General features: G+C 41.6%; 1 protein-coding gene across 2 annotated transcripts in view; it reads left to right on the top strand.

Annotated features, from left to right (window-relative positions):
* PIP5K1B (phosphatidylinositol-4-phosphate 5-kinase type 1 beta) overlaps nt 1–19,227 on the top strand; it is a 319,864-nt gene that overhangs the window by 162,723 nt on the left and 137,914 nt on the right. For both annotated transcript variants that reach the window (XM_037061705.1, XM_037061706.1), the window contains 2 exons: nt 6,093–6,223; nt 18,287–18,404. In XM_037061705.1, the coding sequence (XP_036917600.1) occupies nt 6,093–6,223; nt 18,287–18,404 (249 nt within the window). The remainder of the gene's footprint in view (nt 1–6,092; nt 6,224–18,286; nt 18,405–19,227) is intronic.

Genomic DNA, 19,227 nt, shown 5'->3' with positions numbered 1-19,227 from the left:
CAGGACGTGGGTCCTCCTCTAGAGCCTCCGGGAGAATTCGTCCTGCCAGCACCTTGATTTTGGGACTTCTGACCCCCCAAACTGTAAGATACTGCGTTTCTGTTGTTTGAAGACACTGTGTGTGTGGCAATTTGTTACAGCAGCCCTAGGAAACTAATGCAGGGAGGGACCAGAGAAATGGTTTGATGAACGTGAAGGCGAGATTCGGTCCCCCTTCCTTCTATTTCCAGGGCGTTAGGCTTGCCTGCCAGCAAACTATCTCGTTGCCATAGTCCTGCAGCCAGTTTCATGCAGTCTGTTCCTCTTTCTCCTGAATTCCATCCTGGGGAAAAGTCCATGCCTTCTTTTTTGAGTATAAATTCAGAGTCAGGAGCTGGAGCTGAACTTGAACTATGGAAATGAGGGCGAGGGGTAGGTCTTTCCCTGGCTGGACAAGGATGGCCTCCTCTTGCTTTTAAGAGGTGTTACTGAGCCCCTTTTTATGGCCTAGTCTAAGTTGCCTTGTCAGTGAACATCTCTAACTAATAATTAGACTCTTAGATCTGTGTTTTGGGAGAAATGAACGATCAGAGTGAAAGAGAAAGCATTGGGTCCCCCCCAACCCGCTTCTTGGGAAAAATATACACAAGCAGAAAATTTCATATGCAGTTGTTAGGGATTCATGGATTTGTAAGGTCAGTTTGCTCAAAGGAGAATGTGTGTTTGGGATCTTTTTTATTCAAGGATGCAGGAGTCAGTGGGGGGTAGGCAGGAAGTAATAAAATGGGCTTCACATTGGGTGAAGGGATTTGGTCTTAGTCCTACAGGGAGGATACTAGGGACCCTTAGAGGGTTTCAAGCAAGGCAGTGACAGCAATTATATCTTTACTTTGGGGGAAAAAAAAAAACCACTCTGGCAACATATATATTGGCTGTAATCTCATCATTAGCTCATCAGAACACCTTAGGGGTGAAAATGCTGTTGGCATAAAATATTTAATACTTCCTTTTAAAGGCAGTGATATCAGGTGGCATATTAAGTGGTCTAATTTCACGGGCATTGTGCTGTAGAAAGGAGGTTCCTGTAACAAAGGTAAGATTATCAAAATCTTACTGTTGTCAGGTATAGATTAATAAAATCTATACCTGTTGTCATTAGTTCCCTAACAGGTATACATGGACATTTAGTCTTATTGTTACTGTCATCATGATCTTATTGTTCAAGTACTTCTCAGCTTCCATCAGGTTCATCTCCTCAGAGGACAGACAGCTAGCCCAGGGTGCAGCAGGGGAGCACGGAACTGGGGGCCTTCTACCGCACTCTTTCCTACCTCTGTAAGGAACTTGGATCAAGTTACTCTCCCAGAGCCGCAGTTTCCTTATCTATAAATTTTGCCTTATAAACCCTACCTATGTCACAATTGTCAGGATCAAATGCCATCATTAAAAAAATAGTGCTTGCAAAAATATCATGTATTACACAGACAAAACCCAGGGTTAATGTTCCTGTTACTGTTACTGTCTTCCCTGAACAAGTTTGGGTTCATGTTTGTGATTGGGTTCAAATCACATGTTTGTGATTTGCTTTGGTGATATTATGTGGTTCTCTATCCAAGCATCAAATGTTTTGGAGATTTTTTTTTCTAGCATCCAGGCTTGTTGCCTTCACTTAGCCCTTCAAAAATCCTGAATCAAAAATAGACTGTTTTGCTGTGTTCTGAAATCTAGAACTGTATGTTTTAAAGGAGTCAAAGGTCCCCCTTTGAGTTAGAAAGAAAAATAACCATGTTTCAGCACTTGAGAGCCTACACAAAGCCATGCAGGGGAAGTTGGAAGGGCTGTGTGTGTGTGTGTGTGTGAAGCTGCTGACACCCTGCACACTTGCTAGTCTGCTGGTGGGTATCCCCGAAAAGGAGGAGAGGGCTACTGGCCCAGGGTTCACAGGGAAAGGACTGCTGGTTCTAGAAGAGCAACCACCAAAAGCAGCACACAGAAGGTTCTTTGTCCTCACCAGGACGTCCTCATCTGCTAATCAGAGGCACTCCAGGTAGCGTTTCAGCTTTTCAGTCTTAAAGCCCATCTTGCTCAGGAATGGTTGTGGTAGAAAGTACCACAGCATCGCCTAGCTGCTGCTGTGTGCCTAATGTCCAGTGGGAAAATGTCAGGTGATGGGACCTCCACTCCTGTCACTCAAGAAACCACATGCCCTAGTGAACACAACCAGACATTGCCTTGCAGTAGACAGGATGGTTTTTAACTGCACCCCGGCACACCAAGGCTAAAGCATTTAACTCTACACGGAGACAGGGAGAAAGAAACCTCAAGGTGTCGTTCCTCCTGTGGTGGCAAAATACTTCCTTGTGTTTATACCTCCTCCTGTTATTGGTGTTTATACAGGTTTACCAAGTGCTTTACATATACAACCCATGGACTCACCTATGGTTGTGGATGATTAGAAGCAAGTAAAATATTCTATCTCTGTTTCATCGAAAGGAATGGCTCCCACAAAGCTGCTACTTTTGCTGAGGTCAAACACACTTTAAAGAGAACTTCCAACTTTGATTCTAGCTAGGCTCATTTTAGAAAAGTAGATGCAAGAGCGGTGTGGGCTTTGCAGTCAGACTCTACCACACACTAGCAGTGTGACCGGGGTGAGTCACTTAAAATTGCTGGCCTTAAAATCCCCCACCTGTAAAATGGGTGTGGCTGTTGCTAATTTGTAGGGTCCTGGAGGGCTCAATGAGTTTAGAGATTCTGACGGAGGCAGCAGTGTGCCTGTCCGTAACTTGGACTCCAGAGCCAGACCGCCTGGGTGTGAGTCCCACCTCCGCCTCCACTGAGTGTGCTCATGGAAGTGACCAAAGTTTCCTGAGTCAGTAAAATAGAGGTAAGAATAGTACCTACATCACAGGGTTGTTGTGAGGATAAAATACTATATCCTCAAAAGCACCTAAAACAGTGCCTGTCCTCTATAGTAAACACTATATAAGTATGTGCTTTGATTATGATGGATTGTGATAATAATTGTGGTAATATCCATCAAGCGCCTGGTACAAATAATCAAAAAGGATTCAGTTTTTTGCAATTTCTATTATTTCTCCATTGGAGCACTCAAATTTCAAGGAGCCTGAAGGCAAAAGTGATCATATTGCAAGTTTGCTTTTTGTTTTAACTAAACAGATGCCAGCAGGGTCCTTTCTAAAATCTTATTTCTTCAGGGTCTCAAATGCAACCTTGTCCCGTAGGAGAAAGATTGTTTTAGAGCAAGAACAAATTCTTGAGCCTCACTCCGGATCTCCTCAATTAGAAGTTCTGGGCTACAATCTATCAGTCTGTCTTTGGTTTTAATTTTGGTTTTCAGTGCCCATGAACATTTTTAAGACTTTTTTTTTAGAGTGGTGTAAGTTAACAGAAAAACTGAGAGGAGGATACAGAGAATTCCCCTAGACCTTCTGCACACACACCGACTCCCTCACCCAAAATGTGCCCCACCAGAACAGCGAGTTGGTTACAACTGATGAGCCTGCATTAACATGTCCTAGTCACCCAAAGTACATAGTTCACATCCGAGATCACTTTTGGTGTTGTACACTCCATGGGTTTAGACAAATGTTAGATGATATGTATCCACCATTATAGTATCCTACAGAGTGTTTTCCTGGCCCTGGAAATCTTCTGTGTTCTGCCTAATCATCCCTCCCCTCCCCCCGCCCTTGGCAACCGCCGATGCTTTTACTGTCTCCACAGTTTTGCCTTTAGTCTGTGTCCCAGTGACCCTCGTGCTTCCTAAAGTTTGAAAACCCCTGATGCAGACTCCTACAATCTTGCCTGCCTTCTGTTGCCAGGAGGTTGGGGGCAACAAGGACTTGGGTACTCCATCTGTTTGACAGCTGTTTCAGCCCAAGAAGTGTTAAATGACCGAATTACGCTAAAATACAGGTAGTCTGGAAAGCAGAATTAGGTGGGGTGTGGGGAGGGAAAAAGCACACTTCAAGAGCCTGTGAATCTGTTGATAGGTCTGGAACAGGGTGTTCTGGGGCCGGGTCCTCTGGAAAAGTACTGATGCCACATCGTGTGCCATACTGCTCTAAGTGATGGCTGGGAGAAGAGATGCCCTTTGAATTTTCATGCGAGCTTAAAATGAAGAAAATCATGTCAAGTCAGAGCTGTTGGTACAAAAGGTCACCAATGCCAATTGGGGGTATTGCAGAGCTCAGAGAAGGAGTATTAAAATAGCAAATGTTTTGTTTTTCAGCACTCATTGTACTATGGGCTTGAGTCTCAGTTTTTTGCCATCTTGCTGCTCTGTAATCTTATGTAAAAGGCCTGTGAAAAGAGAAAACCACCAAGCATCTTTCTACCTCCTGCAGGGAAGAGGGCAAGTAGTGAGTGGGTTGGTTGTCCTCAGACTAAGGACTATGTGATATTTGCAGTGCAGTAAGCAAATCAATTAAATGACTACTGCATGGGAAAGGGATAGTGGAGGTGACTGAGCAGGATTGATCCACTGTGGCCATTTCAGGTGACAAGTGGTTATTGGGCTAGATGCAATTTGTTTGAGGTTCAGCCTTGGGTGACTGAGGATTACAGTACCTTAGGAAAAGAAAACAGTCTTAGGGGTGGGTTGGGAAAGTTGTAAAATAGTAGTTTGGTTTTGTATATACGGTATGTGTGATGACAGAACAGCATCCAAATAGGTTTAAAAGGGCTGAGAGCCATATGCATAGACACAGTTTTTGAAGTGATGACGAATACATTGATTATCTACATAATAAGGGAATCTGAAGGTCAAGGATCGGACTTTTAGGGACACTGCAATTATAGCAAATAGAATGAGAAGTCAGTGAAGAAATGAGAGACCACCAGAAAAGGTAGGAGTTGTCCCAAGGCCATGTGCTATGGTCTAATCAAGAGGATGCATCTTTTTCAAGAAGAGAGAGATGTTCCTTGATGTTGAAAGTATGAAAAAATAAAAAAGCATATATTGGCCTGGGTGGGGTTGCAAAGTAAAAATGTGAACTCAAAAAGAAAGGCTTATTTTACAAAACAGATGATTTTAATTATATTCATTTAAGTCAGGGTTTCTTAACCTCAGCACTGTTGATAGTTGGGCCGGATAATTCTTTGTGATAAGAAAGTGTTCTGTGCGTCATAGGCTGTATAGCAGCATCCCTGGCCTCTACCCACCAGAAGCCGCTGGTAACACCACCAGCCCTAGTGAGGACAACCAGAAAATGTCTTCAGGCGATGCCAAATATTCTTGATTGAGAACCACTGATACTAGAGTGTATTTAGATTTCTCTGTACACGTGGCACTCCACGAGGCACAGCAAGGCGTAAAAATATGACAGACTTTACACATTAAGAAGAATGCATTCAAATTTCCCTAAATTGGCTTGTTCTTCTATATCCCCTATTGTATTAGTTAAAAGTACACATATACACATTTATACATATATTGACATAAATGCATGTATATATTACCACATATACATATATATGTGACAATAATTCCCCAGGTAACATTATGTCAATTTAACTATGAATGAATCTGGAAACGTAGTGAAGCAGAAACACTGGTGAGCCGATGCTGGGTTTCATCACAGATCAGTGTAGGGAATTCTGATTGTGGATTCACGGCAATGTTAGGAAGCAACTTCCAAATTAAATTTTGTGTATTCTGAAGACTCAAATTATTTTCTCATTTTTTATGAAGATAAAACATTCTTCCTGATCCATAAGTTTATTACAGGACTCCTGATTTTTGTTTAAAAGTTAGTGCACCATTCATCTTTTGCTACAAACTATGATGCTACATATTGAAAGTGTTTACCAAGTTTCTAAGTTACAAATGAAAGAAAGATGGCGATTTGGGACTATAATTTGCCCTTAAAAACATTGGTAGGAAAGATTACCACAAAAACAACTGCATGGCAAGACAGATCATTAGCATTTGAGGTCAATTCCCCATCAGAACAAGCAGCCTATCATTTTCTCAAACCAATGTTCTCATTGCTTAGGAACAACAAAGTCTAACTCCCGTTTTGCTGCTGGTGACATTGAACAAGGCCCGACCGTGGAGGCTAATTCTGAGACCCGTGTTTGCTTTGCAGACTGCATCATCTGCTATCAAAGGTGCTATCCAGCTGGGAATTGGGTACACGGTGGGTAATCTCACTTCCAAGCCAGACCGAGATGTTCTCATGCAAGACTTCTACGTGGTGGAAAGTGTGTTCCTGCCCAGGTAAGACTTGTGTGTGTGTGATGATTTCCATGCTCTAGAACCTTCCTTGCTACATCCCCACATTGAAGACTTTTCTGCCAGTGCATGTGCAACATACTGACGTACATGCTGGACCTTTAGCAGGCCCAAAGCAATCCAACAGGTTAGCTTCTGTTGCATCAGGTGGCTTGCATTTTCTATGTGGAGATTGTAAATAGGGTTCACCCAGTGAGCCAGCTGTAATTAGTTGTGATTAATGGCCTGAAAGGCCATATGGAGAAAGACTTTGAGATTCAGTGGGAAGGAGCGCAGTCATTAGAGAGTGATGTCTGCATGGGCTTAAAATAAAGGGGCTGCTCCAGGAAGTAGCAGCTGGTGCTAGGATGTTGTTACACCTAAGTTAAAAGACGGGCTGTGGAAGGTGGGGAACAATCGGGCCCTCCCCCGTGTTCACTCTTACAGCTCCCTTTGAAACTTAGCTCCGTCAACTTATCTTTCCTCAAGAAACCTTCTGAGAATCCCAGTATTTTGATACCACATTTGCAAGACCACCCAAGTTACCTAAATATGCCCAACTTTACTGTATTTTGGAGGTAAAAATCAGTTCGACAAATAAATCTGAGACTGGATAATGATGATGGCTGCACACTGTAAATTGACTCAGTTCCGCAGCACTGTGCACATAAAAATGGCTAACGTAGTAAGCTTTGTGTTATGTCTACTTTACCAAAATAAAGGAAATAAAAAATTTAACTCTAGTATGAGCATAGTGTAGGAAGAGAGGTACTTACAGTTAAGTTGGAAATGTCACCACTACTGACAGGATGTCTTTATATACATATTTGATTCTAAATACAATGTATTATCTTAATATAATATCTCTGTTTTTACCTAAATATGTTTATTCATGGTCTAGCAAATACAGAAAATGGTCTAACAAAGAAAAAATTCATGTCGGGGGGTTAGGGGTAATTATTTTGTGTTCGGGACTCTGAGGATTGACTTGTCAGACACGTTTATTTTTTAAAATGTGTCTTCAAAATGAGTCAGTTTTGTTCTTACTAAACTTGTTTTTTCTGATTATTTATTTATTTTATTCTCTTTTTAAAAATTGATTATGCTGTTACAGTTGTCCCAATTTTTCCCTTTGCCTTCTCCTCCCAGCTCACCCCCCCCCCATTCCCACAGTTAATCCCCTCACCACTGCTCATGTCCATGGGTCATTCACGCATGTTCTTTGAATAATCCCTTTACCTTCTTTCAACCAGTCCCCACCTCCCTCCTCCCCTCTTGACAGCTATCCGTCTGTTCCACATTTCTGTGCCTCTGATTCTATTTTGCTTGTTAATTTTGTTCATCAGATTCCAGTTAGAAGTAAGATCATATGGTTTTGTCTTTTGTTGACTTGTTTACTTCACTTAGCATAATAATCTCCAGTTCCATCCATTCTGTCTTAAAAGGCAAGAATTCCTTCTTTTTTGCTGTTGCGTAGTATTCCACTGTGTAAACACACCACAGTTTAATGATCCACTCATTTACTGATGGGCACTTAGGCTGCTTCCAAATCTTGGCAGTTATAAATAACACTATGAACGTAGAGGTGCATGTATTCTTTTGAATTGGTGTTTTGGGATTCTTTGGACATATTCCCAGAAGTGGAATCACTGGGTCAAAAGGCAGTTTTATTTTTAATTTTGTGAGGAAACTCCATACTATTTTCCAGAGTTGCTGCACCAGTCTGCATTCCCACCAGCAATGCACTAGGGTTCCCTTTTCTCCACATCCTCACCAGCATTTGGTTGGTTGTTGATTTATTGATGATAGCCATTTTGGCATGTTCGAAGTAATATCTCATTGTGGTTTTAATTTGCATCTCTCTGATGACTAGTGACATTGAGCATTTTTCCATATGTCTATGGCACAATACCATAAAAATCCTAGAGGAAAACATAGGCAGTAAAATCTCAGGTATCTCATGTAGCAATATTTTTGCCAACATGTCTCCTAAGGCACTGGAAACAAAAGAGAAAATTAACAAGTGGGACTACAACAAATCAAAAAGTTTCTGCGCAACTAAAGAAACCATCATAGACAAAGCCAAAGTGGGGGGTGGGCGGTAGGATTAAGGATGGGAGGTGGGGGTGCATGGAGCACAGGAAGTAGTGGCCAGAAAATGGAGACAACTGTACTGGCACAACAATAAAAAAATTTACCTGATAATCCCATCAATTTACAAATTTTGAAACGAGACCTAGAAATAGTGTAAAAAAATAAAATCTGTATAATAGAAAAAAAGGTGTTCTGATTTCCATATATTTATTAAGAATAAATAAAAATATCTTGATTTGTTTATTTCAAAAAAAATGAAAAGGGAACCCACTGTATAGGAGAACATACTTGCCAATGATACATTGGAGAAGAGTTCAATCTCCAAGACATATAAAGAACTCACACGACTCCACACCAGGAAGACAAACAATCCAATCAAAAAACGGGCAAAGGACCTGAACAGACCCTTCTCCAAGGAGGATGTACAGAGGGCCCAGAGACATATGGAAAATGCTCAGTATTACTGGACTTGTGTGACAGTGGCAGGGGTGACACTTTTACTCTTAGTGTTCTCATTGCCTTATTGTTTTTTAATCTCCAGAGGCGTGCTATTTACATTTATCTGTATGTCCAGTGTCAACCGCCCAGAACTAAAGCCTTTAAGTGACTGGGCCCCTGCAGTCACCAAGGAGCCTGTAAAGACGTGAAAGTCAACTGTGAATCTAGGCAGCCTCATTCTCCTGCAAAGGCTCTTGGCTGGAGAATAAAGTTTATCTGTCAGGATTTTTGAAGTTTGCTTCTCTAGGGTCCTTTAGCAGGTGCACGAACCAGTTTCAGTGCAGAAAATGGACAGTTCCAACACCTAAGATACAATCCTCTTTGCTCATGACTCTTCTCTTTTTTCCATAGCTGGAAATTGTACAGTGTTTTTGTTTTAACAGTCTGTTTATCATTCCAAAATATATGCATTAACTACATTTTTTTCTCTTTAAAATCAGGAGGCCATGATCTTATCTTAATCTTTTCATATGGTGTTAGACTCATAATTCCTATAAATATGTTTTCAGAGTGTTCTAGCTCTCATGGTCTCTAGGGCCTCTTCCCAGACATGCCACCCTTACTTTTTGCTTCATCCACAAAGAAAAAGGAATGGAGGCCTTCTTTGGGAGGGGGCTGGCAGTGAGGTCAGAGTGGTGGGAGCCGTTAGAGTTAAAGATGGTTTATAAAGAGGGGCAGGGTGCCCCCTGCCTTCCTGATCTCTTCTACTTACATGTCCAATCAACAGAGCAAACCACTGACAGGCACTGGACAGGCACTGGGGGAAGTGTAGCCCAACGCGTGGTCCCAAGACCTTCAATATCAGCATGACTTGGAACTTGTTAGGAATTCAGGTTCCTGGGCTTCACCCTAAGTCACCTGATTCAGAAACACTGGAGGTGGGATCCAGGAATCTATTGCAATAATCCCTTGAGATGATTTGAGACACATAAAAATTGGAGAACCACAGACCTAGCACATTACTTCCCATTTTAAAGGAAAGTAAATACCCAATAACAAGGCAGGGTGGAAATGGGAGGGAGGTGGGGAGGGCCGAGGGGTTGGGCTGGGATGGCGGGAGGAAGCAGAAAACTGTACTTGAACAACAATTACAATAAAATAAATTTAAAAAATAAAAGTGAATACAAATTTTATTCTTAAACTTATTACATGATTCTTACAACTAATGAAATTCCAAGTGATTTTAAAATTAATCTTAGAGTTATGTAAATTATACATGACACTGAGATATCTTATAATAAGGAGGACATAAATAAGGTCTTCATAGGCACTATCTTCTTTTACAATTTATTTTTCAATTACAGTAACATACAATATTCTATTAGTTTCATGCAATGTAGTGATTAGACTAACGTTATTTATATAACTTACGATGTGATCACCCCAATAAATATAGTACCCGTCTGACTTCATACATAATTACTAGAATATTATTTACTATATTGCCTATGCTGCATTTTACATCACTGTAAGTATTCTGTTAACTACCAATTTGTATTTCTAATCCCTTCACCTTTTTCACCCATCCCCCCAAACTCCTCCCATCTAGCTACCATCAAATTGTTCTCTCTCCATATATATGGGTTTCTGTTTTGTTCATTTCTTTTATTTTTTAGATTCCACATATAAGTAAAATCGTATGGTATTTGTCTTTCTCTGACTGACTTATTTCACTTAGCACAGTACTTCCTGGGTCCATCCATGCTGTAGCAAACAGCAAGATTCCTTGTTTTTTATGGCTGAGTAATACTCCATGTGTGGATATACCACATCTTCTTTATCCACTCATCTTTGAGGAGTACTAGGTTGCTTCTATATCTTGGCTATTATAAACAAGGCTGCAGTGAACATGGGGATGCATGTATCTTTTGGGGTTAGTGTTTTGGATTTCTTCAGCAGTGTAATTGCTGGGTCATATGGTAGTTCTTTTTTAAATTTTTTGAGGAACCTCCATACCATTTTCTATAGTGGCTGCACTAATTTATTAACAATCCTACCAACAGTGCACAAGAGTTCCCTTTTCTCCACATTCTTGCCAACTTACTTGTTTGTTGATTTATTGATGACAGCCCTTCTGACAGGTGTGAGATGGTAACTAACTGTGGTTTCAGTTTGCATTTCCCTGGTGATTAGTGATGTTGCATATGATTTCATGTTTATTCAGGTCCGCTGCCCATTTTTTAATCAGATTGTTTTAGTGTTAAGTTGCATGATTTCCTTATTTATTTTGGATAGTAACGCCTTATTGGATATATCATTGGAAGATACTTTCTCCCATTCGGTAGATTGTCTTTTTGTTTTGTTCGTGGTTTCTTTCACTGTGCACAAATTTTTAGTCTGATATAGTCCTATTTATTTATTTTTCTTTTGTTTCCCTTGCCTGAGGAAATGCATTCAAAAAGTATTGCTAAGAGTAACATCAAAGAAATTACTGCCTATGTTTTTCTCCTAGGAGTTTTATGGTTTCAGGTCTTTCATCCATTTTGAATTTACCTTTATACATGGTGTGAGAAAGCAGTCTAGTCTCATTTCTTGCATATATATGTTCAGTCCTCCCAACACCATTTGTTGAAAAGACTGTCTTCACCTCCATTGTCTATTCTTGCCTCCTTGTCATAGATTAACTGACCATAGGAACTTAACTCTTGTTTATATCAGTTAGCCTGTAGTAAAATTTGTTTTGTTATCCCTTGTTTCTCAGCAGTTCCAAGAACCTATCAGTGATATTACGTGAGGACTTACTTTGTTTCCTTCCTACTATAAGCAATCAAAATACCACCAGAAGCGATGAGTAAATTTGGTGTCATGGTTGTGGCAATGGTTTCGCTGGGGTGTGCACGTGACAGAATTATCACATGCCAGTTGGACCTCAGTAAAGCTGCCAAATGATACTTCCCACCCCTACCCACCCATATTTTCATACTTGCCTGGGGAGGAGCCTGAGGGAAAGTGGGGTGGACTGGTTCTTGTAAACAAGTGAAACATTCTGAAGCCTCTGGTGACTCTAACATTTAGCGAGGCCATCCAGATTGTAGAGAGAACTAATTGCTTAGGGTGCCTTGCAGTGTTTTCCTTAATATTACTGCAGTGAAGCTACAAAGTCTGTTTCCCTTAGCAACCAAATGTATTGTGTTCTTTTTTATTTATTTATTTGAAAATGGTGGAAGTTATTTTTAGATGTTATTTATTTCTTCTACAGATTATTTCCTTTTATGGATGGAAAAAGCTCTGGGCCTGATTAAGATTTGCAGAATGATATTAAAGCCCTTTCCATGGTCTGGTTCCACATCCTTCCAAAGTGACAGAGTCGATGTGTAGAGAACCATGATCAAATCTTAATATTTTGACCCCCAGTTCTCTGCTGCAATCACAAACTCAAGGCTGTAGATACACGTGCATGTGCAGATGGGATTGTGAGGGAAGGCTGTCCCGTAGTGTTTGCGCTGTGTTTCGTTATTGAGTTGCAGCAGAGGTGGCAAAGGGAGGTAAAGCATGTAAGTACCAACTATGAACCCAGCAAAGTTTTATTGATATAGTATTTATGTGATAGAATGTAGAATATTAAATTATTATTATTACCACTCGTCTTTACCAAAAAAACCCACTTTACGTCAAAACTAACTAAGGCCCTGAGATAGTAGGTGGCTTAATACAAAGCCTTACAACCAGTAAACGGTAGAGCCAGGATTTGAATTTAGGAGTGGCTGGCTCCAAAGTTTTGTTTTCCCTACATTGTGGCAGTGAAGCACAGGAACAGCATTTCTGCTGTTGTGAACCAGAAGTATCCAGCTTTCCACCTTAGAATTACGAACCGAAGTCTGCCTGGCTGGCCCTGGACAAGCCGCTCTGACCATCCCCGGCTCCCCTGTGGGTGGCCCCATCACTGCTGCTCTGGGACAGGAAATATGGTTGGAATGCTGGTAGTACAAGTGACAAGTCCTGGCACTTCAAGGATAGCCATTTAACTGAAGAATTTATAGAAATTCTCCTGCATTTTCATCACCTCACTTGTAAACCGGACTCGATCCCGCTGCAAGGATCATCACAGAAGATGGACTGCCTGTGCTTCTGATGGGCGGACGTGCTGCTCAGGGTTTATTCCAATAGCGAGCAAGTGCCCTCACTGGGGGAGGGACTTCCACAGAACTACTGTAAGGGTAAGATGTTTGCCTAAATGACAGGCAAAAGTACACGTTAAAGGTTTGCATGAGGGTTGCCAGATGTCAATGCTGGATATGGTTTGGACACACTAGCCACCTACCTGAATTGCAAGTAATGCCCACATAAACACATCCGAGAATCGTATCTCTACCGTGGGGTCAGCACACTGCAGCCCACAGCACAAATTCAGCTTCTTTTTGCACATGTTTACATGGAACACAGCCACTTACATATTACCTGTGGCTGCTCTCCCACCACCACAGCAGAGGTGAGGAGCTGCAACAGAGACTCGGAAAAGATTGCCAGCCCCTGATCTGTACAGACGCTCTGCACCCCGTTTTACGAGTCTGTGTGTAGAACACGACGCTGCCACAGTGTCCCTCTCAGGATGAGGCGAGATACGCGGCTGTCGCTGCACAAGCCAATAAATGATGTCCGGTCAGGTCAAAACTCCTTCAATATTTGCTCAGCATATGTATTGGGGGTGGGGAGAGACTGATTTTTCTATCAATAAAAGTTACATACCGCTTCTTTCAGCTCAAAATAAAAGGCTCATTTGCATGTCCTGCATATTAAGTAACATTTTAACTTAGTTGAAATTGCCTTCAAAGCACAATTTCCTGGTATGGCAATAACTACTTGATAGCACAAGTATACAGTAAATGACACCCCAGAATGCATATTTTTGTTTTGGAATTAAAGTGATTTTTAGCTACTGACTTCTAAAGACTGCTGTCAGTTATTTGGCCTCCAAAGAGGATGCCATGTCCTGTCACACAGGGCCGCTGCACAGAGGGAGGTTGGCATCAGCAAGGAGGATGTCTTCTGCTTTGCCTTATTTTTCCATTCAAGAGCGCTTTCTAATTTGGCAGAAGAGAGGACCCGTTTCCACTTCATATGTGAAAACTGAAGAATCCCCACCTTGCCGAAACTGGCAGAGGCAGTTACTGATGCCCCAGGCTGCCTCTGCAGACCGTGACTTGCCTGGGTGCCAACAGTAGTTCGTTGTTGAACTGGGGGAGGGTCACTGTCCAACTGGATTGCCAATTACATTTTCTCAGACTCAGTATCACCTTCTGTCCAGTAGGACAGAGCACCCTTCACTGTCCTGTCTCGTGGGACGTGTGGTCTTGCTTGCTGAGATGGTTCATTTTATGAGTCACATTGACTGGCTGTGGGATGCCCAGAGAGCTCATAAAACAGTGTCTGGGTTGTTCAGAAGGGTGTTTCCAGAAGAGATTAGCATTTGAGTCAATAGACTGAGAAAAGGAAATCACCTCACTTATTCAGATGGGCATGATCCATTCTACTGAGGGCCTCACTAGAGAGCAAAACGTGTCCAAAGGGCTCATTCACTCTCAGCTGAGACGTTCATTAGCTCCTGCCCTTGGACATCAGGTGTCCTGGGCCTTGGGCCTTCAGACTCGGACCAGAACTTAACCATTGTCTCCTCTGGTTCTCACACCTTCGGGTTTGGACCAGAATCACAGTACCAGCCTTCATGGGCCTCGTGAAGGCCAGCTGGCATCATGGAACTTCTCGGCCTCCATAATTGCTTAAGCCAACCCCTCAGCAAGCCTGTCACCTAGGAGTTGCTGACTCACTTGTGTTCCCAAGAGGCCCAACCCCACTACTGTTACCATTTGAAATCAAGGAAGCTCACCATGTATAAAATGCTGCTTCTAAAAGGTCAAAGCTCTGGGTCTTAGCTCTGAAACTGAACCCCTTGAGAGTCCTGGAGATGCTTAATTAGTTTCACTCCTTTGCTTAGCACAAATCTCTCCACCCATGCCATCAGAAAGGGCACTGAGTTATCAGGCTGTGAGACCACAGACACAAAGCTGAGGTGTTCACAGTGCACACACGCGAGACCAGCTGTGAACTAAGCAACATTGGCCCACCCGATGCTGCAGTGTGAGGGTCCCACGGAAGAGCAGAAGAGTGACTGGGGGGTATTGGGGCCCTGAAGCCTGTAACTGGATCCTGAAAGGGAAGACTAATGGAGGAATGTCAGTCTTAAGTTAAAGTGGACCTGCCCGCGTGTGATTTTTCCACTGCTCCCGTGTGGATCCAGTTTCCTAATCTCTTTTGCTCCTGACCTGGCCATTACTTTCCCTCCCTGGACCAGTATTTCTTTATCTGCTGTATGGAAAATCTCAGATGGTGGCTAATGCTTCCTCAAGTGTCAACATTGTGTGATTCTAAACATCCATTGCCATTAAGAAATGTGTACTTTTGGACTTAAAATCAGCACTGACTTTGGCCTTAAAATGGAACCCTGCTCAGAAAAGGCCAATATCAAAATGAAACAAGAGAAAAGGACAAGGTGCAGAAAGTACTGTTCTTTATTTAAAGTTTTTCCTGCTTTTATGGCATTAACATACCCTTTCTTTTGTAACTTGATAGGGATAGTACCGCGAGTTTCCTTAATTGCATAGGTTCTTACTTGGTAACATAAAGTTGGAAATTTCATGTTGACCTCCAATTTTTTAAAAATATTTTATTTCCTTTTTTTTTTATTTTTAGAGGGAGGGGAAAGGAAGGAGAAAGAGAGGGAAAGAAACATTAGTGTGTGGTTGCCTCTCACATGGCCTCCACTGGGGACCTGGCCCGCAAACCAGGCATGTGCCCTGAGTGGGAATCGAACTGCAACCCTTTGGTTCACAGGCTGGCACTCAGCCCACTGAGCTCACCAGCCAGGGCTGAGCTAAGTATTTTATACACATGCTGAGGAACCTGTGTCGGGTACCTGCCAGCCAACACCCACACCCACAGCCAGCAGGTCTGCCAATTAGAAAACCCAGGTTGGTCTCTGCTGGCTGATCCTCACTGGAACTGCTGTTTGATTCTGCTCTTGTGCCCTGTACTCCCGGCAAACTCCAGCTGGGGCCAACAGTCCCATTAATTTTCATTTCCTTCAGCAAAGCTTCACTCATGCCGAGCTGGTATTTGTTGCTCACTGGAGCAGCTTAATATGCAGAAGCACCCGCTTTTGCTATGGTACTGAGCATGCAGCACTCTGTTTTGGGTCGTGTGTCTGTGTGTGTATAAAGTTATGGCTTTTAACCTGACTTTTAAAAATGTTTTAATGTTGTGAATAGTGATACATGGAAGGGTTTGTCCTCTTGACTCTTTTAACAGGAAGACTGTGGAAAGTGTCCCTTTGGTCCCTTTGCCTTTTTCAGCCAGTGTCCAGTCCCACTTGTCACTGTTACTAGGGGCATGTTTATCCTTCAGGGATTTTTTTTTAATGCCTATACCTGCCAAAAATATTTCTTTCCTTTTGTGTGCAAATGGCAGCATGCCACACACAGGGCCTGTATCAAGCTTCTTTCACTTACTCTATAGGTGTTGTGGTGTCATTACATACTAAGAATTCTTGTGTGTGTTTTTTTAGTATCTGCTTAGTATTCCAGTATATGGCTGAACCGTAGTTAATTTGACCTGTCCCTAGTGAGAGCCATCTGGGTTGTTTCCAATCCTTTATCCTCACAAACAATGCTATAATGAATTAGCTGGCACGCGCGTCATTTTGTACTTATGTTCCCATATCTGTGACATACATTATAAGCATGCATTCGCTGCATCAAAGAGTTATCCATAGTTATAAGGCTGACAGTTGTGAAAATATTCTCTGTGGGTAGAGTCTCAATTTACTTTCCCACTAATAATATTTCAGATGCCAATTTCCCTTGGGCTATCCCCAGATTTTGGATTTTTGTCAATCTGATAGGTGAAATGTTCTTTCAGTGACATTTAATTTTCATTATTTTATTATGAATATGGTCAAACAACTTTTCATATGTGTAAGTCATGCATATTTCCGTTTCTATGAAGTGCCTGATTATATCTCTGGTTTTTTTCTTTTAATTAATTTTTTGGTCTTTTTTCTTTAGGGATGACCAGAGTTCTTTATACTAGGAGTTTAACACTTTGTGATATGTGTTACAAATATTTTGTCATTTTTTTAAATGTGTGGTCAACTCATTCTTCATGCAGCGTATTCCAGTCTGGACTGTTTCCTATCATCATGCAGCCTGAGTCTCCAAACATATCAAGGGCTTCCCACATGCCAGGCACCTGGCCATTCACGTTTCCATTCCTTTTGCCATTTTATTTCCAGAGCTACCATACTCGGACTCAGGAAACAACTTGCAAATGGTAGAGCTGGAACTCAAATCCAGGTTTCTCTGGACTACAAGGGGCTGAGAGCATCTTAACTACCACACTGGGTGTCCAGTGTGATTTAAGGGAGTGCAGACTAGTCTTATATTAGTCCAAGAAACACAGTGTCATTTAACTCTGTGGTATCATGAAATCAGACCAAGATATACTTGCATAGAGTTTCCATGCTCCATACAGAATGTGGCAAAAAGAGCTTTTCAACCTCCATATAAAATTATTTTATTCTACTGCATTGTTCTAAATTTTTACAGTGAAAATTTAAGTATGGGCAGATTAGGTGAATTGGCTGATACGTGAAATGTATTATATGTAGTAAAAACAAAGTAAATGGTAAACATCATAAACATCTGAATTCAGACTAGTGGGTACCTCCAAGGGGAAGGAGGAGTGTACAATCGGTAAAAAGCATTGAAGGGATTCAAGTATACGGATAAGTTTTATTTCTTAAGTGGCATTTGCGGGTCACAGATAGTCACTGATGTATACTTTACCACATTCACATGTCATAAATATTGGAAAAAAAAATTTCAAAGATGAACCCAGGAAAGGGCTGGGGGAGAAAATGATATATGTGAGAATGGACATCAAGTTTTAAAATATCTGCAGAATGTAAGGTCTCTTTTCCTATAATTATGGATTTAAGAAAGACTTCACAGATTCGAGTCCCATTCATTTATAGTTTGATGTTTCTGTTGGTGAGATATTTTAAAAATTATTTTACTTCTTCCTAGTTAAAATTATTTATCCAATGTTCAAAATTCATGGTCAAAAACGTATCTCTAAAATTGTTCTACACACTAAATCCTGGATCTTATGCCTAGAGCAAGTCAACCATATATGGTTCTCTAGGGAAGGTGGATTGATTTCCCCAGGAAGGAAGCACAAGGGTATGACGAGAAATTTTCAGGCTAAAGACACAGTGTGATTGGCAGAGAATGCCTGCTTGGAGCGGCCCTCGCTGAGTTAGCGTCTGTTTTTACCTGATGGCCACTGGCCCTGGTAACATGAGCTTTAAGAGACCCACTCTCAGGAGGGTTTTCTAGAGGGGAAATTGGCCCAGCTAGAATTTGAAGTCAAAATTGCCTTTGCTAATGTTCTCTTTCTTGTTCTTTTTTAATATTTTCACTGCAGTGAAGGGAGCAATCTGACCCCGGCACATCACTACCCAGACTTTAGATTTAAGACATATGCTCCGCTCGCGTTCCGGTATTTCAGAGAGCTTTTTGGTATCAAGCCTGATGATTACTTGGTAAGAACCTATAATTTCCCTTCCTTTCCCAGAAATGTGGGATGTAAACATTTGCCTCATAGCAACAACAGCAAGCGACTTATGTCTCATTTTCTAAAGCTCTGGAACACAGTAAAAGCTCCAAGTTTCATGATGATTGTAAACTTAGCTTCAGAACATGTGATTTGACTGCAGTTTTTAACTGACAGCTACGGACTTCCAGACTCTGCCATGGTAATTGATACATAAATAACGGGTATTGGGTGCTACTTCCGATAATTATTCCAACAGGTGTGTTATCATTGGTTCTAAATATTCCTGTGAGTTTTGCTGATTCTATTTGAAAGCCTATTCTCACAGCCTTGTTTACACCGTTCGTCTTAGACCTGCCTTGGCCCACGACCCTGCTCACCTTGACTTAGTGTCATTTTAAAGGAACTGGACAGTTTGGTCTCAAAATCTCTTTACACAGGCTCTTTTGTAAATGCGTGTTTATTTGGTCCAAGGGCATGTTTTATCACTAGATTTGTCACTTCTCCTGGTCCTCCTCCTGGCACACGGCGGGTACAAACAAGAGCTTTTGGTGAGGTGCGTGCTTTTGGAGTGTACCTTCTTCTTGTGCAGTCGGGAACTTCCTTTCTGTTTCAAGAGGAGGATGAGTTGTTGCATAATTTGACCCCTGTCAACACCCTGGAGCTCTTCAAATCGGTTTTCTAAAAGCTGTAGGAAGGATGCCATCAAACATTTATTGTTCATCTCATTCTGAATGATATTAGTAAGACTTGAGCTACATCCCAGAATAATGCTTTGCCAAGGAAGTATAACAACATTTGTCACTTGTAAT

This window comes from Sturnira hondurensis, unplaced genomic scaffold (assembly GCF_014824575.4).
Source record: "Sturnira hondurensis isolate 20B ecotype Veracruz unplaced genomic scaffold, ASM1482457v3 Scaffold0013515, whole genome shotgun sequence".
Classification (NCBI taxonomy): domain Eukaryota; kingdom Metazoa; phylum Chordata; class Mammalia; order Chiroptera; family Phyllostomidae; genus Sturnira; species Sturnira hondurensis.
The sequence above is the reverse complement of the archived record's forward strand: the minus strand, read 5'-3'. Positions and strand labels throughout refer to the sequence as shown.